Raw genomic sequence first — 24,987 nt, forward strand, 5'->3', positions numbered from 1 at the left:
ATTTGCAAAGTTAAGTGACAGTGTTATTTCTCTCTAATTTTAGAAGTAACTATTAGCAATATGTTCCTACTTTTATCTGTATTGGTTATTTGTCAATTAAAATTGCCGTATCAAGTAAAAATTTCTTAAAACTTTCACCATAAATCAATTATTAATATTCAGATTTAAGTTTTATCTTGGAGAAAGTTAAAATAAAGCTTTTCTAGACAAACACTAAGCTAGTTATCCAGGATATTTAGTAAGTACATTTGTTTTCTACATTTAGGTGGCGTCGGTCCGGCCTTTAAGAGAATATATTTAATTTCTCTAGCCATATCCAGTTGAACATATCTTGTAACACTTAAAACTTGTGGGAATTCCCCTAGAGGCATCTAGGGGTACTTTAAGGGTGGGGTCAATCCTAAGAGTTTTACATTTGCTTAAATGTAAAAATTAATGTAATTTGTTTTTTTTCTAGATGCGATTTATCTTGGTACCCTCCCACAAAATAGTTATAAACCTTCACAGGACCTTTGCAACACTACAGGGAAAAGGAGAACCAAATTGGCGAGATTCTTCGGTACAAACAAACACCTAGACTCAGACATCCTGTTACTTTTATATAAGATTTAATTTCAGACTATTATAATTATTTGTGACTATAAAATGGCTGCTGTAAACTCCACAAGACATAAATCTCTGTCTGATATTAATAACAACAAGGTGAGCACATTTGAAGTAAGATTTATCTTGCAGTTATATATCCCTGTATGATGTCTTCGTGTTTTGAATATGTAGTCTTAGTCTTACTAGAGCAAGAATGACTACACTACATCCATAAGCGAAGCCATGAAATTAGGATAGAATATAATTGAGTGTCAGAACTTGATAAGTACAAATATTTTTGTTTCAAAATTACTTAAATGCAGGATACTATATAAGGACATACTTACATTTTGACGGCTTATAGGGATGTTTGCTTATAACATTGTACTTTGTTTTCCTAGAATAAATAGAAATCATTAATTTAAAATCATATGAATATGATATCAATTAAGAATTGTTTTCAAAAAAGCTTAAAAAGCTTTTACAGATCTTTAAAAAATATTAACTTGGATTCTGTTACAAATTCTTTTCTCTCTTTTGTATCTTCATTTTAGAAATTTGGATTATATTATTTTTAATGTAAATTTAAATTTCGAAAAATCTCCTAAAAATTTTTGAAAAAATCATCTAATTGTTTTGTATGAATCTTATGCTATTAGTATCTTTATGAAGATTGCAAAAGCACGAAACTTTAAGAAGTTAAAGATAAATTTGATTGAAGTAGAAAACGTTGTTTTACTGTATAAAATGTCAGGCTGTATAGAATTTTTATATAAAGCACTTATGGCTATCTAGGAAATTAAAGTGTATACTAAAAAATATGTATTATTTGCTGTACTCTTTTTAACTTCTTTGCATGTTATGACAATTTTCGGTTTTGTTCTTTATCTTATTTAGTTTGTTATTTTTTAACATAAATGTCTTGCATTTTTAGATATTTTATTCCACCTTTACTTCATCTTTTTTTTGTTTATTAAGAGACCTGGAATGGCCAGGCATTGTTCAGTTACAGAATATAACAACGTGCAGAAGGTACTTTTTTACCTGAAACTTATTGTATGCTGAAATGTTACCACTAAAAGAAAGGTTCGAGTCCCGGCCATAAAAGTCTCATTAATGTTGTTTTTCAGTTTTCTGACATTTTCTTTTATATTAAGTTCAACTAAATTCATTAAAAAAAATATTTGTCGAGGTTTCGTGATTTCAGTTGTTTTTGGGTGTCTGTCATGGAAGTAATGACGAAATTATTACCTGACCCAAAATATTATTTCTATTAATACTTATTAGTACTTTTGACAGTTAAAAGACTTTGTCAACAAACTTAAGTTACTTGATGATTGTCTTTTTTAATTAAAAATTTTCTTAGTGATTTTTTTTACTTAGGTATACTCTACATTACTTTTAAGATTTATATTTGACTGAATACTATTTCTCTTATATCCAAGTTTGGTTTGTTATTTTCAACTACTAGGTTCATAGCATCTAGTGGAATATAATGAAAGTTTTTTGACAAGAATTTTTACATTACCAAGTACAGTGTGTTTTTTTATGAGAACTTTTTTGAAAGCAATTTTACCCCACTTATAGTTATCAGAATTTAATGATTAATGGCTTATTTTCTTCGTTTTTTAATGCAATTAATAGAACCCCAAAAAAATATTTCAGTTTTCATTTAAAAAGTACAGTAAAATCTAAAATTCAAAACTTAGGTGTCAACATCTAAAAATGGTTTTAGCGCATTTTTCTTATGCCTAAATCTTCTAATAAAAAAATTTGATTTTCTGTAGTCGACTTTGGGGGGCCAGTACTCCCTCCCTGGTTGAGATATGACCTTCAAACTTTGATATGTTCTAGTACATGCCCCTAATAGTATCTGTATACATTTTTAGCTCTAAATCTAAACTTTGAAGTGTTTTGCAGCCATTCTTGCAAAAGGTTGAATATTTGAGCATAAGAAAAATGCGCTAAAACCATTTTTAGATGTTGACACCTAAGTTTTGAATTTTAGATTTTACTGTTTTTTTAAAAATAAAAACTGAAATATTTTTTTTGTTCTATTAATTGCATTAAAAAACGAAGAAAATAAGCCATTAATCATTAAATTCTGATAACTATAAGTGGGGTAAAATTGCTTTCAAAAAAGTTCTCGTAAAAAAACACACTGTATATTTTTAATACTGATAAAAGGGGTAGTTGCATGAAGTGCATTTAAACTTTAATTTAGTGAACTGAATATTTTTATATGTTTCATAGTTAAAACTACATTTATAGGGCATATATTTGAAATAATTTCAATTTTCTACCAGGTAGTTTTAAAATATTAAGACTTGAAATCATATTTTTTGTATAAATGCAACTTATATGGCTATCCTGTTTTAACAAAATTATTTTGAATTTGATGGTCCCTAATTTATTGCTATTTATTGTAATTCAAAATTTAATATGTTATCTCGTATTCTTGTAACTAATGCTTGCAATAAACCTCGTTAAATGCACTTTATGCAACTATCATTATAATGACTTTTTAATTTAGGTTATTCCGAAGAGTAGGAACCTATCCGTAGCAGATGGCTTAAACCCGTTGAAATCGGGCAAAGAAAATATGTCGAAGCCAAGACAATTATCACTTAGGTAAATAAGGCAGTTACAGGGCAATGGTATATTGAAATTTTTACTTGTTTGGGGAAAAAGGGTTAATTTAAGAAAAATTTTCTTACCCATTCTCTTTCTTTCTAACATACCTTTTTTTCTGTTTTAATTAAGTTAATTTTCTTATTTTAATATTTTCAATAAACGTTTCAAAGGTTTCGTGATATAATTTTTTTCTATTAAAGGATGTTTAGAAAGGGAGGAGTAGGTTGCGCTAAAAGTCCGTAAAGGTTGCGAGTTTTAAGTTAAAAAAAGTAGTAGAACGATAAAAATGTATGTTTACTTCTTTTTAAAAAAATTGTCATTAGTCTTTTCAATAAGAAATACACATATTTAGCGAATATTATCGTTCTACTACTATCTTTAAGCCTTAAAGCTCACACCTTTACGGATTTTAAGCGCAACCTACTCCTACCTTTATACTTTTTTTCTTTTCTACCTACCTTGAGGCTGCTCTATAATTTATTTAATCTGTCTGTCTGTCAGTCCGGAACGCACTTGGGGAAATGTGATTTTCTCGGCTTCTATTGACGTTATATAGCTAACGTTTTTAGTGAAATATTCTAAGACATATGCGCATCTAATCTATACATTTTTGTCCGTCTGTCTTGTTAGTTATGTATCAAAAGACATAAACCTTATTTCTGTTGGTTTTGTGATTTTCTTGGTTATTTTTTGCATAATCTCTAGTATCTTTCTTTTCTTTGTTATTTCAACTAATCATCTGTTCTACAATCTATTCTCTCCGTTTGTCCATTACGTGGTTTTTTGTGCTTTGCTGCTTATGGATGTTGTCATCTTTGTTTTTGTTTTAATAGTTTACTGTCCTTTTTACATGTGTAACAAGTATTATTTTTTGTTGTAGGAGTGTATCTGAAGACCCGAATAATATGATAGTAGATGAATTTACCAAGGCAAGGTCCAGATTAGACAGCAAAGCTTTTACAAATAATACAGGAATAAAAATACTTTTGAATAAAAAAAATTGATTTTTGCTCAGCTAATGCTGTTTAAAATTACAGGAATGTTTTCTTCATTGTATTAATTGCAATTTTAAAAATCATGTCTTATAAAAGCTATAACATTTATATTGTATTATCAGATTATTACTATTTGATACAGGAATCTTGTGTCAGGTTTTAATTCTACGCGACTTAATACATGATCATTGGTCAAATATTCATAATGGACAAACCTCTTTTTTTTTGTAAAAAGTTATTAGATTTGACACCCCCCTCCCCCACTTATGGTAGTATTATTTTTGGTTGGAGCTTGGAGGGGGATAACATGCACACATCATGCCTAATCCAACCCCCCCCCCCCCCCACAACCAGCTTTTACCAACAAGGAAATAATTCGGAAAAAAATCACAAAACCTGAACGTGATTTACAGCTGTCGTTCTTAAAAAAAAGCTTTTACTTCCAATCCATTATTGCAATTAGAGCTATTCGTTATAGATGTACACCACAAAAAAAGAAAAGCCTTGTTTTAAAAAAAGTATTTTTATCAAGAAATAGTGAAGTGTGTAGAAGAGAATGTTGAGGTACAGCTATCTTCCTCCAAGAGAAAGTCCTCAGTGTCCAAACCTTCCAGAATTCCAGTGGCTACAGGTATATCAGGATGCATAACACTTTTACAACTAGCAGAAGTACAGTCAACCTTATCTCATAAACACATTTTTTTGTTGTCAAATTCAGAGCTGTATTTTTAAGGGGTATGACAAAATACAGTTTTTGCACTGTCATATTGCACATTTTTTCTCTCAATTATTCATAAACCTACATTTTGACAAATGCCTACATATATTACATAGATTCTAATTTATCCATAATATTTAATACATCTATTACCAAATTGACAAAAACACACCTAATTTTTGTTAAACACAGTTCTAATAGTAGAATTTGCAGAATTGCGTAGTAGCCAAGCGCATGTGTTAACACAAATTAAAGAATGTTCCGGTAGCTTCTCATTCATTTTGGTCAATATTCATAAAAACTGCAAGTGAAACAACCAAACTTTTTTTTTATTTGGACACAATTTTAAAGATATTAAAACACAATTTTGTAAATTTGATGTATATTTTTACAGAGAATATGGACATATGCATGCTTTTTTTTCATGCTCATTTTCTTTGATTTCCAAATCCAGAAAACCCACTTATTTAAGTGACAGTTGATTTTTATAAAGAGGACTATCCACGAACCAGAGCAAGTGATTCTAAGCATCTTCCAGCATTGACCCATAGTATTTTTTTAGTTAATATACTAGGTTTATGTTTAATATTTGCTTAATCGACTAAAAAGTTAGGTTTCACCATGGTTTTATATGAAAAAAACTTTGAAATGTAAATCAATTTTTAAAGCAATATCATCAAATGCTTTGTTGAGCTCAAAGGACAAATAAAGTAACACTGTAGAAAAGCATTAAATGTTTTAAATTGCAAAAGTACATTAATTAAACTGTTTACAAGTTACCAACCCTTTTTCTAAATATACATTTTTAATCACAATAATATGGTGAAACCTAACTTTTTAGTCGATAAAGCAAATATTTATCATAAACCTAGTATATTTACTAAAAAAATACTATGGGTCAAGGCTGGAAGATGCTTAGAATCACTTGCTCTTGTTCGTGGATAGTCCTCTTTAGTTTACTTTGGGTTACAGGATTAATAAATACTATGGTAGTCTGAGTTTCTTATGAGGGTGGGGGTTAGGGGAGTCGCCTTACTCCTCTTATTTTCATTTATAGTTTTAAAAAATCATAGACAGACACACACTCACTAGACACCCTGTTACTTTATTTCAAGATTACACTATTCTTTATAAGCACCCAGTACTAATTATGAATGTTAAGATCTCAGGAGATCTATTGAGGCTAAACAGTTCAAGAGATCTTTGCCGCCAATCATTCTACCAGAAAATGTTGTCAATATTGATATTGAGGTAAAAATTATTGGGTTTAATAGTTATTTCTCGCATCGTATTGTAAACAGCTTTCCGCGGATATAGAATGTACAATCATAAGATTAAAACCAGTTATTTTAGCCCCTGGTCATCATTTATTCACAAGGGTAAGAAATATTCATTCCTAAACAAAAAACTGGACAGGAATATCATTCTCATTTAAACAAAAAACTAATTTTTTTCTGCTAAAATGTGGTTTAATTTTGGTTTTTAATTTTCATTTATTTCCCGGCTATGATCATTTATATCCCTGATATCAAGTTTCTTTTAATAATTAATAAAAATTCTAAAATCTATCGGTCCATCATTTATTCCCTCGGGTAAGAAATATTCATTCCTAAACAAAAAACTGGACAGGAATACCCCATTCCCATACAAACAACCCCTTAAATAGTGGATGTAAATATTCATTTATTTCCCGGAGGTAACCATTTATTTCCCCGAGGTAGTCATTTTTAGAAGATTTTCAATTTTTTTTGGAAGATTTTTGAATTTTTATTAATTATTAAAAGAAACTTGATATCAGGGATATAAATGATCATAGCCGGGAAATAAATGAAAATTAAAAACCAAAATTAAACCACATTTTAGCAGAAAAAAATGAGTTTTTTGTTTAAATGAGAATGATATTCCTGTCCAGTTTTTAGTAGCGAAGCTACTCTATAATTCACAATGTCCGTCCGTCCGTCCGTCCGTCTGTCCGTCCGTCTGTCTGTCCGTCCGTCCGTAATTAATGAATTGGGGGAAACGTAATTTTCTCGGCTCCTATAAAAGATATGGAGCTGAAATTTTTTGATAACATTCCCATCATTAAGGAGCACAATTAACTATAAAACATCAATGGCGGTCGGACTGCTTTTTAGCAGGTTTTAGGCTATTTTTTATATTTTCCAAATTTTCCCCATATCTTTGGTGTTTATGGTCCGATTAAAAAAAATTTTTCAGTTAAAGATATCAAAATTAAATTTCCCGTCATTTGAAGAAAACAACAATGACGGTCAGACTGCCTTTTTGCAGGTTTTTGGCTATTTTTATATTTTTCACATTTTTCCCCATATCTTTGGTGTTTATGGTCCGATTTTCGAAATTTTTTCAGTTAAAGATATCAAAATTAAATTTCCTGCCGTTTGAAGAAAACAACAATGACTGTCAGACTGCCTTTTTGCAGGTTTTTGGCTATTTTTGTATTTATCACATTTTTACCCATATCTTGGTGTTTATAGTCTAATTTTCAAAAATTTTTCAGTTAAAGATATTAACATTAAATTTCTGGTGTTTTAAGAAAAGAAACAATGGCGGCCAAACTGCCTTTTAGCAGGTTTTTGGCTATTTTTATATGTTTGACATATTTTCCCATATCTTTGGTATTTTTGGTCCAATTTTAAAACTTAAAACAACAGTTTCAAATTTTTTTCCCCCATTGTTATGTGCATCTAGTATGTAATTTACTTTAACTGTCTTCATCATACAAAATAAAACAAGGTTTTGGGTTTATTTTCTCCAATAAATCTATTCTTGATTTTAATAAATACACTTTAAATCTACTTCTACGTATTCCCATCCACAATTTTTTTGTGCTTCGCTACTTATGGATGTTGTCATCCTTGTTTGTTTAGAAATGAATATTTCTTCCTAAACAAAAAACTGGACAGGAATACCCCATTTAAACAACCCCCATAAATTCGAAATAAGGAATGCCCGTCTTTCCCCATTTTTAACCACCCAAAGCCCCCCCCCCCCCCTTCTCCATTTTCAATTGCTGTGCGTGCCACTGGTTTAAATCCATATAATGTTTTCACAATTTCAGCATGGGTTATATGAATATGGTGCAGATTTGATAGCCTACCTCCGGGAGCTAGAACAAACCACCGTGTTGCCAGGTGAGTACAATATTATTATTCTTGGCAAAAGAATAGTTGTTTCTGCCATCGTATTATAGACAGCTTTCTGCTAAATTAAAAGAAAAATTTTAAGATTAAAACCAATTTTGTAGCTCCGGGGGGACGGAAGCCTGGGCTAACATGAATAGTATTGATTTTATGATTTTTATTCTAATACTCGTGGAAATTTTGTGAAATACATTGATATACATAAATTCAGTATGGCTGAGAACCGGATCTAATCTAGTGGATACTAATAGGTTTTGGAGCCATACTAGAATATTATTTCTCGCATCGTATTATAAACGGCTTTCCGCGGATATAGAAAGTACAATTATGAGATTAAAACTAGTTTTTTTTAGCCCCGAGGTGTCAAAGGCACCGGCTAAAAAACTGGTTTTAATCTTATGATTGTACATTTCTATATTCGTAGAAAGCTGGATATAATACGATGCTAGACATAGTTTTTTCGTATGGATGAGAACCGGTTCCTATCCACCGGATTCGAATGAATACGAGAAAAGATATTAAAACTTGACTATTGCCAAATTATAAGATTATTCTTAAGTTTTATTTAAACTTTTGCTGCGTCCTTGGCTTTCTTATGCCTATTTTTAAGGAAATCATCATCTAAAAGAGATATTTTTTTTAGATAATTATCTGGAAGGAGGTAGTACATTGCCATCAAACAGAGCTTTAGTCATTGACTGGATGATATCGGTAAGAAACAATTTTTTTTTCAAAAAACTTTTATAGAAGTATTAAATCATTTAAGAATTTTTGAAACCCATTGAAAAGGAGGATGTGCTTAAGGACCATTTGGGCAGGGGGGGGGGGGGGTTTACTCGAGAACCCTTAGAGCTAGAGGGAGCTAATTTTGGATTTAAGCTTCTATGGGGCCAAAGTTACTTTTAAAATTATCGTTGACCCCCCACCCCCCCCAAAAAAATTTTTATGGGGGGGGGGTAAAAATTTTTTTTATTGCATCATCGCCGAATTAGGCAATTTGGAATCATTTGAGACCATGTTATTTTTTTCAAAAATTTTTCGCCTTACAAGCAACCCTGCGGGGGGACTATTTTTCAAATTCTCGTTTATGAAGGTATATCTTAAATACAGTATGCTACTCTCTTAGTTTTAAAGATAATTGGATGAAATCTTTTTGATTGTGTCACTAATTACCCCAAGTTTTGGTATCTTTAAAAAAAAACGGCGGCGGGACCGCCGCTCCCACCGTCCGCCGCCGTTTTCCGCCACCACCAAAAAAGAAATTTTTTATTGCATTTCTCGCCGAATTAGGCAATTTGGAATTATTTGAGACCATGTTATTTTTTTCAAAAATTTTTCGCCTTACAAGCAACCCTGCGGGGGGACTTAGATAATACTTTTTTAACATAACTGAATCAACGAACCATTACAGATTTCATTTTGGGACTTTCCTTCTAGGGGCTTGTGGAGCAACAGACCCCCAAAAACACTAAAAATATTAGTTCTGAGCTTATTTTTAAAGACATCAACCTGATTTTTTAAAATAATACTTCTTTAACATAACCGAACTAAGAAACCATTACAGATTTCATTTTCAGACTTTCTTTCTAGGGTCTTGTGGAGCACTAAAAATATGAGTTCTGACCTTATTTTTAAAATATCAACCTGATTTTTTTGAGAGCACTTTTTTAACATAACCGAACTTGGTAACTTTTACAGATTTCATTTAGGGACTATCCTTCTAGAAGTTAATGGGGCAAAAGACCCCTAAAAACTATTTTTTTAAGATATTGAGTTGATTTTTTTATGAAAACTTTTTTCACGTGTTTGACTAGGGGGTCTTTTGCTCCACTAGCCCCTAGAAGGAAACTCCCAAAATGAAATTTGTAATGGTTCCTTAATTTGGTTATGTTAAACAAGTTTTCTTTAAAAAAATCAGATTGACATTTTTAAAATAAGCTCAGAACTCATATTTTTAGTGTTTTTGGAGTATTTTGCACCACTAGCTCCTAGAAGGAAAGTCCCAAAATGAAATCTGTAATGGTTCGTTGATTCAGTTATGTTAAAAAAGTATTATTTAAAAAAGTATTATTTAAAAAAAATCAGGTTGATATCTTTATAAATAAGCTCAGAACGCATATTTTTAGTGTTTTTGGGGGTCTGTTGCTCCACAAGCCCCTAGAAGGAAAGTCCCAAAATGAAATCTGTAATGGTTCGTTGATTCAGTTATGTTGAAAAAGTATAATTTAAAAAAAATCAGGTTGATATCTTTAAAAATAAGCTCAGAACGCATATTTTTAGTGTTTTTGGGGGTCTGTTGCTCCACAAGCCCCTAGAAGGAAAGTCCCAAAATGAAATCTGTAATGGTTTGTTGATTCAGTTATGTTAAAAAAGTATAATTTAAAAACAAATCAGGTTGATATCTTTATAAATAAGCTCAGAATGCATATTTTTAGTGTTTTTGGGGGTCTTTTGCTCCACAAGCCCGTAGAAGGAAAGTCCCAAAATGAAATCTGTAATGATTCAATGATCTAGTTATGTTAAAAAAGTATTATTTTAAAAAATCAGGTTGATATCTTTAAAAATAAGCTCAGAACGCATATTTTTAGTGTTTTTGGGGGTCTGTAGCTCCACAAGCCCCTAGATGGAAAGTCCCAAAATGAAATCTCCTATGATTACTTAGTTTGGTTTTGTTAAAAAAGGTTTCTGAAAAAAAAATCATCTCAATATCTCTAAAAATAAGCTCAGAACTTAAATTTTTAGTGTTTGGGGGGGTCTTTTGCTCCACTAGCCCCTAGAGGGAAAGTACCAAAATTCAATTTTCAAAGTTTTATGTGTAGATCCAGTCATATAAGAGAGCTCACAAAAAGAATTAGGTTGATAACTCTAAAAACAAGCCCATACGGCCCTCCCAAACTTTAGTACTGAATTTCATTTCCTATAACTGTACAAACTCCCCCCCCCTTACCCCAACTATTGATATCTTTAAAAAAAAAATTTGAAAAAAATAACATGGTCTCAAATGATTCCAAATTGCCTAATTCGGCAAGAAATGCAATAAAAAAATTGTTTTTAGTGGCGACGGAAAACGGCGGCGGGCGGCGGGAGCGGCGGTCCCGCCGCCGTTTTTTTTAAAGATACCAATAGTTGGGGTAATTAGTGATCCAGCCCAAAAGATTTCATCCAATTATCTCTAAAACTAAGGGAGTAGAATATTAGGTATTAGATAAGGGGGGGGGGGGGAAATGTGTTGACTCGTCACACGACAAACCAGCAATTTTATTTTGAAAAAAATAACATGGTCTCAAATGATTCCAAATTGCCTAATTCGGCGAGAAATGCAATAAAAAATTTTTTTACCCCCCCCAAAAAAAAATTTTTTTGGGGGGGGGTGGGGGGGTCAACGATAATTTTAAAAGTAACTTTGGCCCCATAGAAGCTTAAATCCAAAATTAGCTCCCTCTAGCTCCAAGGGTTCTCGTGTAAACCCCCCCCCCCCTGCCCAAATGGTCCTTAAGCACATCCTCCTTTTGGATGCTTCACGCCTAAGTTCAAAGTCCTTACAAATGAGACACACCTTTGGAAATTTCATTTAATATTATTGTTTTATCTGAATCCAAAGTAAGAATTGAATTATATAAACCTAATATTTAATACTTCTTCAACCATTAAAGAATAGCAAAATTACTATAATCCTTTTTGTCTGTCCTTCAGTCAGTTCCTTCGTAACACTATTGGGGGTTGCTATTTCATATTTATCAAATGAACATCTTTCCTTACAATTAATTTTGTTTTTTGGTGCTTTGCTGCTTATGGAGGTTGTCATCTTTGTTTGTATACGTATTTAGGTGTGCCATTACTTCAACTTCTGTCAGGAGACTTTGTTCTACAGTATCTCACTTCTAGACACAGTTATCTCAAGAAGAGATATTAAAGGAGATAGGTTACAGTTGGTAAGTTTAATTTTGATTGGTAAAACCCGCATCCGAGGCTCAACCTGCGCCTCGGCTCGTCATGGAGAAGTCGGTTGGTTCTACTTTTGGCGTCTTACTAATGTCAGGTGCACGACATAGTAGGGATTATGCCTTGGCGTAAACAGGCACAACGCATTTCCATGCATATATAAGACTTCCATTCAAAAGTAGTGTAATCGTAGAATTGGTTGTCTGATAGGTCCTACTTAACCTATTACCCAGGGGTCAGAAAAGGAGAGATTTGGCTCCCCTTAGTTATTCTGAGTTATTGGACTTGACGTTATAGTGTCATTGACAGAAGCCTCATCCGTATGAGGTAATAGCTAGGTACAGTTAGTAAGCTAGTTTAGCACTTATTGACACAGTTTAACTTTAAAAATATTAAAAGTAGTTGAGTGTTCCGGGGGAAAACTATAGTTTAAGAGGAAATATTCAATCCAGATTTTTAAATAAGATTATTTTAGCATTGGGGTTTGGGTACTTTATTTCGGGCATAAAGCCCCAAACTCTTCATCCGCTCCCTAAATTGACTTGAGAGAGGTAAAGGTAACTAAAAAAATCATCTTGCTAAAATTAGTTAACAAAATAAAATATATCCTCCCCCCCCCTCTTCTAGACATAATCAGCATTTTGTTTTAGGTTAGATAAATACCCTTGTCTAAATATATTTTTGTTATTTGAAAGGATGTTTCAGGGGAAAAAAACACATTTAGGGTGTGAATGGCAAAAAATATCTAATTTGAACATGATTAAGGACTTTGAATCATGGTTTGAATAATTCTATTTTTTTTAAAACTTTATTCACTTAATTTGTTGCAGGTTGCAGTTTCATGCATCTGGATAGCCTCCAAATTGGAAGAATATTATCCTGCTGATCTTAGGAAATTACAACTTTTAAACTATGAAGTGGATAATTCGTCAGTTATTCTTCAAAAGACATCAACCTTGTTTTTAAAAGGTTTGGTGATTTTCTTTGGTTTTTACTAAATTTTCTCTCACTTTTTTTTGAATGGCAACTGAAAATCTGCATTTTAACTCACTTTATCAATTTGACCATTCCATGATTTGTTGTGCTTACCCATTTATGTTGTCATCCTCATGGTTGAATTGGGATTAATTAGTTGTAATTCAGTAAGTTGGCCTACCTGACCCAGAACAGTTATACTATCAAGCAGATTGTCAGAATGGAGTTTATCATTCTTGGTGTTCTCAAATTCAGGGTATTTTTTTGTTTTTTCTTGCTAAAGGGATAGTTCCATGAAGATCATGAAACTTCATATTATTTAGGTCATTTTCATTATTAAATTTCATTGACACAAAACTGAGTTTCTACATTGTTTATTGTTGAAGATCATGTCCCTGTATATTATTAGGACTGAAATCCTCAACCTGGTTGAGAGATTATTAGGTAAATTAGATACAAAATAAATAATCAAATAGATTATACCAATTGAAAAATTTTTTTTTGAAGGCCAACCTATCTTTCATGTATAATTTGATTTATACTAATATAAATTTAATATTTTACCTGTTTATTTTACAGTAAAACAATGTTTTTTACTTCTACTCTTTAGCTTTAAATTTCATGCTTTAGCAATCTTCAGAAAGATACTGATAACTAAAGAGTTTTACAAAACAATCAGATAATTTTTGATAATATTTTAGCAGATTTTTTTCTAAAAAAATTATTTACAACTAACTTTTCTTTATTTTTCTAGTTGCACATGCCCTGCTACCAGACAATTCTGAACAGATATGTCAGAGCTACCTTCAGATCAAATCCAGAGTTTATCAAGACATGTCAGGTTGGTTTCATATTTTGTCTTCAGAGCAGCTTTGTAATAATTGTATGGAATATTTAAGGATAATCCATTGGATTTTGATTTATATCCTCAAAATTATTGATTGTAGAATTTGGTCATAGCAGGCTCGACCAACCAATCTTCCTTATTGTGTACATAAATATTTCTAAAACTTATTTTAAAAATAATTTATCCATTACTGAATCTTAAAGTAATACTGGATTATTCATGTATGATTTTTTTTTACACTTATTCATCCATTTTAAAATACAAAAAAATATGTATTGTATTTTTGTAATATTGGACGAACATGTAGGGATAGAGTTAAAAAATATTATTTCTACCTTCTTTATTATTGCACTTGTTTCAGTATTTGATTGAGAGCCAGGCAGTTGATGTTACCTTCCCAACAGTCCTTCCTTCTCGTCAGGAATTAATCAATATTTGTAATTAGGGATATACAGGGATAGGTTTATAAGAGTTAGTTTTTGGGATAATTTTTTCCAGTATGGCCTTGAATATTGATTAAAATACTATTTACAGATAGCTGGAGGTGTTTTGACTGCCCTTATACTGTTCTTTGCTCGCGCTAATCCTGTAAGTTGTTTGTGGTAGCTAAGTTACTCTATAATTCAAATGTCTGTATGTACGTACATCAGACAGCTATGACTTAGAAAAAGGGAAAAATAGGTTGCGGGTAAAATCCGTAAAGGTTGTGTGTTTGAAGTTAAAAACAGCAGTAGAATGATAAAAATTTATGTTAACTTTAAAAAAAAAAATGTTGTCTATAGTTCTTTCCAATAAGAAATACACATATTTAGTGAATATTATCGTTCTACTACTATTTATAAGCCACTAGCGGCTACGCCCCTAGAAGCCTCTAGGGTCACTGCACTGGTAGGAGAAGGAAAAGTCGACCTCATCCTATTTTTGAGTTTCCAAAGAGTAATAAAAATTATTTTTTGGGGGAGAGGGGGGTGAAGACACCCTCTCGAAAAATAGTTTAAAACCTTCACAGGACCTATAAGAAGCTTCACTGTAAAGGATAACAATATCGGTTCAGCGGTTAGCGAGATCCTTCGGGGCAGACAAAAAACGCTTGCTACTTTATATAATAGGATAAAACACACACTTTTACGGATTTTACCCGCAACCCTTTTTGCCCTTTATATTATACTAGCGGCTACGCCCCTAGAGGCCTCTAGTGGCACTTTAAATGTTGTTGTTTGTTAAAGTTAATTTTTTATGTACGATACCACCTTATTTGACGTTGAAGTCTCCCCTAAATTAAAATTTTTTTTGATTTTTTTGTCATTTCTCCCCGAAATAGTTATAAACCTTCCCGGGACTTATGAGAAGCTACCCTGTTAAGGAGAACCCGATCGGTTCAGCGGTTAGCGAGATCCTTCGGTACAGACAGACACACAGACAGACAAACATCCTGTTACTTTAGTATAAGGATAAGTATGTCCTTAAATAGAATCCAATATTTAGTAATTGTTTATACAATTTTGCCTAAACCTTTGAATAATATTTTTGGTTTTTAAGTCTTGCCACTCTACAAGTATTCATGTTCGTTATTTCACTTCTAAATTCAGAGCTTCGCTTTTATGGATGTTGTTATCCTTGTTAAAACTACAGATTTAAAAATGTATTTCTTTATAATGCTTTTGATTATGAATAAACAACAACAACATTATGAAAAAAATACTTGGTTCAATAATACACGTTCAAATGTATTTCGTGCAACCTCCAAATTAAATTAAAATAAGGGGGGGAGGGGTGTGAATGTTCCACTTTTTAAAACCAAAAGTAAAATGCACATGATCTCAGCCCATAAATGAGTTACAGCTCTAAAATTTGGCACAGAAGTTGCTTTTGTGGAGACAGTATGGAACTGTTGTTTTGTGGTAAGTTGAAGCGTTTCAATCTACAGTCGCGAGTTCGAGTCAAACGAGCCCCTAGCCTTAAAGATTCTATCAATAAAGAACTAGCAGTAGTTACTACTACAAAGATATATTTTAAACTGAATACATTTACAATAGGATTATTACTATATATACAAAATAGATGATAACATAGGTTAGGTAGAAGGGGGTGTGGGGGAGATGAGGGCGGAGCCCTGCTGCGGTAGATATTTGTGGGGTAAGCTGCAGTCAGGGGAAGGCAGGCATCTCCCGGTAAGATAGTTGACTGGGGCTTGGGGTTGTAGAGGGGCCGCGCCCCTCCCACTATTAGAGCTGTCCAATCTGACCGCTGCTTGTGAGGTCTCAGCAAGGCCCCGGAGGGGCAGGGGTGAAATGGTGATAATAGGATTAGCGCTGGGTGGTGATTTAATAAGCCATGGCATAGCAACTCTATGAAAGGCTTGTCCGTATACTGCTGTCTTACCACATCCTCCCCTTCAAGGGCTGCGGGACCACCAGGACATCAGGCCTTGAACCGTGGGGGACGGCAGATTCTCCCTGGGGCACAGCGCGGTGTAGGACAGCTCGGGCTACACAGGCCCCTCGGGAAACTCGTTTCTTGGTCTGACTGTGGTTGGATATCAGCATGGTCAGCTCCCGGTTGGTTCCCAGCTGAGGGTTGGCGACGGCCAGGCCCAGGCTCACTCTAGAGGCTCCCAGAGGAGGGACAACGATGGTAGTAGGCGCGTAGAACTCCATAGGGCCGCCTGTCTTGTCCAGGTTACTTGGCCTCTTGGCTCCTACCCGGATGGGGATGGCTGTCATCTGGAGGGGCACATCGCTTCTGCTTCGCCCTCGGGGGCCGCTACTTCCATCTTGGTGGCAACTTCTCTCCCTGGGGGCTTGCTGCTGGCAGGTAGGGGCTCCATGTCCTCGTCGGGATTCCAAACTGCATCAGTGGGTGGTTTTGGGGCCGGCGGCGCCAGCTGTGGCTCGCTGGGCTGGTTCTGCAGGTTCTCTTCCACCGGGTCACGATCCTGGCGGCTGGGCTGTGGGGCTTCTGTTGCCGCGGCAGCCGGCTGATACACGAGGAGCTGCCCTGGTCCACTGGATGGCACCGCCGCGGCTCTGACAGGCAGCTCGGTGGCATCTTCGTCGCCGTTCAAGTCATCCTGAATGTCCGTTTGAATCTGCTGGGCGGTGACATCTCCTGTGTATTTGCGCAGTCGGCCAACATGCGCGGTGATTTCTGAGATCTTGGCTGTCGGAGAGGCAGGGCTGATGACGTAGTGGACGTCCGTCGCCCGGCTCATTATCTTCCAGGGGCCGGTCCACCTCTTGGTAATCTTGGCTGCTTTCCCCGGCACCAGGCGGGGGGCCAGATACCAGACCAGGTCTCCGAGTACTCTCCCCTGTCAGGGTCGTGTCAGTGGTGGTAAGGCAGCCATGCTTGTCGAGTCCGAGTGCTGCGGATCGGCTGGCGCACTGCTGCTCGTCTCGGTCCTTGCCCCGGAGCTCAGCCTTAGTTGGGGGCTTTCCCTCAGCCACCCACTGGCGGACACGGAGCAGGAGGGGATCCTGGGTCTGGGCTTCCAGGACTCGTTCCGGGTCCAGCCGTACTGTGGAGGGTCTGCCAGGTGCGGGCTCCCCTAGCTGGCAGAGGTGGTGGAGATACTCGGCCTGCTCTGCTAATTCTTCGGCGGACAGGGCAGGCATGTTGTCATCCTCCCGGCGGCTGAGGGCGTCGGTGTTCTGGGCGCCGGGACAATGGCAGACAGTGAAGTCTAGGGCTGCTAGTTCCTCCTGCCAGCGGGCTACCATCCCTGTGGATGCGTTCAGTGACTTCATTTGTAGTAAGGCCGAGGAATCAGTGTTGATCTGGAAGCTGCGGTAGGACAGGATCCCGTGGAATTTCCGGATCCCATACATGATGGCAGCCATCTCTCCCTTCCAGGACGGGTAGCGGGTCTCGGGGTCAGTCGTCTTGCGCCCCATGGCGGCAATGAGCCTCTCCTTGCCGTCCTGGCACTGGCTGAGAATGGCAGAGATGGCCGGGCTGCTGTAGTCCGTGGTGAGCTGGAACACGGCTGGTAGGTCAAACCTGGGTGGCGCTCGGATCGGGGCTTGGAACTTATCCTTGAGCTGTACCAGCTGGGCCTCCATCTCAGCTGTCCATGTCAGTGCCTTGGCCGTCTTCTGCCGATTCATCTCGTAGGTGAGGTCGGCGTACTCCAGGATGAACAGCTGGTAGTACCCAAAGAACCCCTGGAGCGCCAGCAGGTCCTTGGGGGGTGCTGGGGGCTGGCCAGTCGAGGATGTGGTCGATGTAGTCCTCCTGCATGGCTATGCCCTCGCGGCTGAGGGTGTGGCCCAGATAGTCTACCTTGGCTCGGAACAGCTTGGTCTTGGAGGGCTTGAGGTGGATTCCTCCCCGACGGTTGGCTTCCAAGACCTCTCGGAGTCTAGCCAGGTGGGCCCAGGTGTCATTGTGGAAGGACAAGACATCATCCAGGTATGACTGGAGGTTGGCCGTGCCTAGTGGGTTTAGGACCCCGGCGATGAACCTGGAGTAGACGGAAGGTGCCGTGGCTAGGCCAAAGGTCCTCCTTTTCCACTGGTACAAGCCTCTAGGTGTGGTGAAGGCCGTGCAGGGCCGGCTGTCCTCGGACACTCGGATGGTGTAATACGCGGCCACCGCGTCTAAGGCACTGTAGACGCGGTGTCCCCTGGCTCGTTCTACCAGTTGCTGGATCTTGGGCAGGGGGTAGCTGTCTAGCTCGAGACACTTGTTGAGGGCACGGTAGTCGACAGCCCAACAGGTGCTCCCGTCCTTCTTCTTGATGGGCACCAGGTGGCTGCTCCAGGCCGAGTCCGAGGGCTCTATTACTCCTTCCTTCAGCCAGGTATCCAGCTGGCTTTCCAACTCAGCCTCCTGCCGGGGGTTCAGATCACGAAATTTCTGGCGGATCGGCTGGGTCCCCGGCTTTAGTCGGAGTTGCAGCTCTACTACGTCAGTGCAGCCCGGGTAGAGTTGGAGAATACGTCTCTGTACTCCGATAGCATAGTCCAAACCTCCTTCTTGAGCAGGGGGTCCTTCCGTAGGAACTCGTTCTCTTCCATCTCAAGGTCTGCCCACAGCTGCTGCATATCTGGGGGTTCAGAAGGCTCTTGGATGGAGTGGAGGCGAGGGGGAGGCTCGTTGGAGACCTCCAGGATGTCGGGCTTCACCAGCTCCCCTGCCATGGGGAGGCTGGCGTTCAGCAGGAGAGGCATCTCCCCCTCATTTACCACCAGTACTCGGAACATGTTGGCAGAGCCAGGCCGGTGTGCATACAGGCCTTCTGGGATGACAAGGTACTCCCCAAACCTCTGTTCCGGGGCAGACAGCTGGATGGCATCCTTGGTGCGGTGTCCCACTAGTTCAACAGGGACAGCCATGATGCTGCGCCCAGGCAGGGCCACCGCTTGGCTGTTCGGAGCTGGGGTGGTTGGCCATTGGCTGGAGTGACAGCATTCAGCTTGTAAGTGGTGGCTGGCGCGGGCCAGCCTTGGCTCCCGGGGCGTCCGGTCGCGACTTGACGGGCTCGGCGCCGGGAGTGGCTGAATCGTCGGGGCCAGCCTTGGCTCCGGGGGGGTCCGGCCGCGACTTGACGGGCTCGGCGCCGGGAGTGACTGAATCGTGAGGGTCGGGTGCGGCTCCAAGTGCATCAGACCACGACTTGACGGGCCTGGTCTCGGACTTAGCTGACCGCGACTTAGCGGGCTGGGCTGCTGGGGGCTCCAGGTAGAGGGGGCCAGGTGGACACGGCTGGCCGTTGATAAAGGTATCTGCAGAGAAGATGGGCTCTGGAGGGCTGGAAATCTCGGGGAACGTCGTTGGCAGGTTCTCCAGGGGCACTGGGGGCACTCCCATGGCTAGCAGGTTGGTCCCCCTGTGGGCGTTCAGCGCAGTATCCACCCAGTGTGTCCCTCGCTCGACTACGCGCGGCTGCTCCGGCAGAGGGCCTGGCAGGGGCCCCTCGTAGCTCAACTCTCTCTCTGCGGTCTCCCGGTCCACAGGGAAGCCGCGGAGGGGGATGAACTCCCCACGCACCCACAGACAGGGGGTTTGCATGTCGAAACAAAGCCTAGTTCCGAATTCACACAAGAAGTACCCCCCTAAGTTCAGTGGATGCGAGAGATTCCGTACCACAGAGTATGAGAGTTTGACTAACTGCCATATACAACTCATGTAACTTCCCAATTACCTGGAGGGGCTGCCCTTCCTCATTAGTGGTCAGGATTTGGGTGTTGTCCGGAATCAACATCCTCTGCACGCCCATTGCATGCATGAGGGACTCGGAAATAACAGCAGACCCTGGTACACGGTTGCCAGAATCAACCATGGCATCAACCTGTACGTGCTGGGCAGGGTCGTGAGTGGGGAACCTCACCCTAATATGGCAGGGGAAGTGGAGGTCCTGGCCATTGGACAAGGGGGCCTCCCGTTCTGCCGGTGTCGGGCGGAACTTCGGCGGCGGCCGGGCCGCAGCTATGGTGCTCTCGCCTACCATAGTGAGTGCAAACCTCTGAAGGTGGTCTACACTTGAGCTTCGAACCACTTGAGCTTTTTAAATCACTAGATCAACAATTTATACTTTATCACTTGGTTGACAGTTGGAAACACTTATGTGTAATTATCACTAGGAGCTCTAAGGGTGATTCTGGAAGTGGTGGCAGCAGGGAATGTTCGTCCTGCAAGCGCCGGTAGGTTGTGTCCTGGGCTGGTTCCAGCGACACAGTTGGGGTTAGAGGCAGTGGCGGCAGGGAATACCCGTCCTGCTAGCGTTGGTGGTTCGTATCTGGAGTGGTGGCGGCAGGGGATGTCCCGTCCTGCAGCGCCGTGGGTTCGAATCCAGAGAGGTGGTGGCAGGGAATGTCCCGTCCTGCAGCGCCGTGGGTTCGAATCCAGAGAGGTGGCGGCAGGGAATGTCCCGTCCTGCAGTGCCGTGGGTTCGAATCCAGAGAGGTGGCGGCAGGGAATGTCCCGTCCTGCAGCGCCGTGGGTTCGAATCCAGAGAGGTGGCGGCAGAAATGTCCCGTCCTTCCGCGCCTTGGGTTCGAATTCTGCTATCCGTCGCAGTGGTAGGCCTTACTTGTGTGCCGGAGCTTCGCAGCCACACATTGCCTTCTCAGGGAGACCAGCTATGCAGCTGTCCGTCTCGTAGGTTTGGCCTGGGTGTCCTGGGGCTTGTCCCAGCTACACATGCCAAATTAGACTTGGTTCTGTAGCCGTCTGGGCTAAATTATCCGATCACCATGGTTGCGCACCTAGCGCAGCTCCCACACGGTATGGAAAACGCCGTTAACTGGCGCTTTTAGCAGGCCGAATCTGCCTGCAGTAGGCCAGATGCCTACGTAATGCGTTCAAAAATGATGGAAAATTGACCTAAAAAGGCCGTCTCTCGGGTCAGTTGGCTTCTTAGTTGGCGGCTGACTGTCCCCTTACTTGCAAAAGGGTCCAATCAGAGATAGAATTGGCTAGTTTTAGCAGGGCTTGATTGAAACACGCTGACACCAAGATGTGGTAAGTTGAAGCGTTTCAACCTACAGTCGCGAGTTCGAGTCAAACGAGCCCCTAGCCTTAAAGATTCTATCAATAAAGAACTAGCAGTAGTTACTACTACAAAGATATATTTTAAACTGAATACATTTACAATAGGATTATTACTATATATACAAAAATAGATGATAACATAGGTTAGGTAGAAGGGGGTGTTGGGAGATGAGGGTGGAGCCCTGCTGCGGTAGATATTTGTGGGGTAAGCTGCAGTCAGGGGAAGGCAGGCATCTCCCGGTAAGATAGTTGACTGGGGCTTGGGGTTGTAGAGGGGCCGCGCCCCTCCCACTATTAGAGCTGTCCAATCTGACCACTTGTGAGGTCTCGGCAAGGCCCCGGAGGGGCAGGGGTGAAATGGTGATAATAGGATTAGCGCTGGGTGGTGATTTGATAAGCCGCGGCATAGCAACTCTATGAAAGGCTTGTCCGTATACTGCCGTCTTATCACCGTTTCACACCGATTTTTTTTGCCTTTTCATGCCATAATAGTCAATTTTCAATCATTTGAAATAAACTTTTTTTCACAAAAATTTCCCTTATATTTTCACTTGACACTTGTAAGATTTTACACTTGCAATTTTTATTTAATATTGACATGTTTAAAATATAAGGGAAATTTTTATGAGAAAAAAAAGTTTATGTCAGATGATAAAATTTCGGTTTTCGGCGGGAGCGCCGGTTCCGCCGCCGTTTCTTCACAGTTCCATATTGTTCTCCATAAAAGCAACTGCTGAATCAAATTTTAGAGCTGTAACTCTTTTATGCGCTGAGATCATGCGCGTTTTACTTAAGGTTTCAAAAAGTGGCACATCTGACTCCCCCCCCCCCCCTTCCTTTTAATTTGTTACATTATCCCTTAATTTCAAATGCATTTCATGGAGCTATCCCTTTATCTAGGATGAGCTGAAGCTAGATCTTGACGAGCTGTGGACTCCAACCCTGATGTACTATACTAAGTATTCAGCAGATGAGTTGCTTCCAATCTGTGCTTCCATGATAAGGTTAGTGAGTAGCCTGAATATAGCCTGATGAGGACGGAATGAACAATGAGATCTTATTTTGGTGCATCCCAAACTAAATCTGGCCTAAGTGCTATGCATGATTTATATTTTATGTACATGGCCACATGCCTTTTAGACACCCAAACTCAAACTGTGCATGGTATTGAGATTAGCCTGGTTTGGGCCAAGACATTGCTCCTACTCTAATTATTTATGTCAATTACAGTATATGAAGCATTTTTAACTTTTTTCGTTATTACACGGTGTTGGGCTGAGATTCGAGATTCAGTAGTTAAAGGACGGAAGAGAACTATTATTGGATATTTTTTTCTTTTGACATAATGAAGATGTCCTAATAGTCTTTTCACACAAAGTACTGAACACTTAGGACTCTTCCACCCTTACTTTTAATTAATTGTTGTAGTTCTGTTTGTTTATTTATTACTTTAGGTCAGGTTATAATTAGTACTTGGCAGCCATGCAGGGTTATGGCACTACAAGAAAAAGCCCTGGAGTTAATAAACTTCATTGAAATGATTTTGAAGATCATAAAACCTTAGTATTATATTTTGATTTGGAGTGGTTGATTAAAGAAACTAAAGCCTAACATCTGACTTAAGTAACTCACTGGCTAAGGTAAATTCCTAATTCTTTAGTTTTTCTACTGTAGCCTCTAGGGGTAAATAAAAATGTTGTAGGTGAGGGTTATTATTCAATTTTTAATTTTAGTTTTTTTAAATAAAAGAAATATCTTAGGGTTATTTTCTTGGGTTGGTGGAGGTATCCTCCCAAAATATATTGATAGCTTTCCTCATTATTGATATATTGAAAGCTTCACTGTAAAATGATTCTTAGTTTACAAAGATCTTTCTAAGAGCCTTTAACTCTTTATTATTTTAGAACTTTGATTGGAGAGAACTCTCGGTACGAAGGTGCAAAGAAGAAGTATTCCAGTCAGTCCAAACATCAAAGGTGAAATATTTTAATTATGCTTAAAATCTGGATCCTCAAAGGACTTAAAGCATTTTTGTATTTCACATAATTTAAGTATGTAAGCCTGTAAGTTTCATGATTTTTTAGAAATTTTATTTTCATTTTTTAATTTGATTTACCTATTTTTTTTTAAATAACAGTTTAAGGTTTTTTTTTCATTTAAGATTTTTATACTTTAGACTTACATATGTGTCCTTGTAAAATTTTATAACCGAGTGAAAAAATCAATATTTGTGGAAGTTTAAAGGGGGGAGGCGGAAGTGACACTTTTTGAAACCAAAACTAAAAGTCAAAGGAACTCAACTAAATAAAGAGTTACAGCTCTGAGATTTGATATGGCAGTTGCTTTAAAGTGGTACAATATGGAACTGTGAAGAAATGATGTCGGAACCACCGCTCCAGCCGAAAACCGCCGTTTCCCGCCGAATTTTTTTTTGCCTTTTCTCGCCAAATTCAATTATAAGGAATGACAGGAAAGTGGAAGGCTTCTAATGCAGGAAAAGAGAAGTGTGGTTTTACTAGAAGTATGATGCCGTTTTTATATATTTACACTTGACACTTACGATTTTCTAATATTGACATATTTAAAATATTACAAGTGTCAAGAGAAAATATAAGGGAATATTTTTGAAAAAAAAATTTATCTCAGGTGATTGAAAATTATCTAAAGGTAATAAAAATTTTGGCAAGAGCGGCGGTTTCATCGCCGTTTCTTCAAATCTAAAAGCTATAATTCTTTATTTAGTTGAGTTCCTTTGACTTTTAGTAATGGTTTCAAAAAGTGTCACTTCCTTTAAAAAACCCATAAATTTAAGGGCTTCCCATATGAATTGTTAAAAAAGTTTTCGGAATAGTCCCTTTCGTAACATCGCCCTATAAGGGGCGATTCGTCGTATTTTTAAAATGGCTTTTTATAGGTTGTGTTAGGTTAGGTTATATTGGGTTAGGTGATTGACCCACAGGGTTAGGTAATTGGCCCCGCAGGGTTAGAGACCCCCGCAGGGGCTAGAAATATGAGAAAAGCTACTGTGAAAAATACGAAGAATCGCCCCTTAAGGTGCGATGTTACGAAAGGTACTATAACCAAAGATTTTCTTCCAGCTTTTTTTATGAAATTCCAATTTTTGTCCACAAGACAATTGATAATAAGAAGGTTACATGTGCTAAGCTTTGCCACGATGTCGATCAATCCATTAATTTAAGGGACAAATTAAAAATTTTATTTTGTCCATATTTGTTTATGTTAAACATATGTAACTATTAGATTATCCTGAGGTCTGGCCGTTTAAAGTTTTTTTTGCTGCTTTAGGGTTGCCATGATGCCCCATCTGTGCCAAGAGAACCTAGAGAACTGTCAGGAACATAGTGAAAAAATAAGAGATGAATTGATTGAATTAGTCAAAAGTTAAATTATTTATAACTTATTGGCGACCATAATAGAAAGAGAATCCCAAAAAATTTATATTTAGACAATGTAATTTGAGAAAGAGAGGGTTAGGTTTCTGGTAGAATCCGTAAATGTGTGAGTTTTAAGGCTTAAAAATAGTAAAAGAATAATATTGACTAAATAAGTGTATTTTTTATTGAAAAGAACTATAGACAAAATTGAAAAAAAAGTTAACATAAATTTTTATCGTTC

At 38.3% G+C, this 24,987-nt stretch overlaps 1 protein-coding gene across 1 annotated transcript; it reads left to right on the plus strand.

Moving 5' to 3' along the window:
• The first annotated feature begins 593 nt into the window (after window positions 1-593).
• On the plus strand, window positions 594-24,757 carry LOC145332506 (G2/mitotic-specific cyclin-B-like). The gene is made up of 17 exons (XM_080177511.1): window positions 594-702; window positions 1,564-1,617; window positions 3,119-3,216; window positions 4,100-4,189; window positions 4,745-4,845; window positions 6,095-6,183; window positions 8,012-8,084; window positions 8,737-8,804; window positions 11,921-12,025; window positions 12,866-12,925; window positions 13,177-13,266; window positions 13,765-13,851; window positions 14,219-14,275; window positions 14,389-14,445; window positions 22,252-22,355; window positions 23,256-23,327; window positions 24,658-24,757. Exons 1-17 carry the CDS (start codon window positions 646-648, stop codon window positions 24,755-24,757), a joined length of 1,362 nt encoding a protein of 453 aa, XP_080033637.1. The 5' UTR covers window positions 594-645.
• The last annotated feature ends 230 nt before the right edge of the window (window positions 24,758-24,987 follow it).

This window comes from Acartia tonsa, chromosome 11, assembly GCF_053477335.1.
Source record: "Acartia tonsa isolate MP-2025a chromosome 11, ASM5347733v1, whole genome shotgun sequence".
NCBI lineage: Eukaryota > Metazoa > Arthropoda > Copepoda > Calanoida > Acartiidae > Acartia > Acartia tonsa.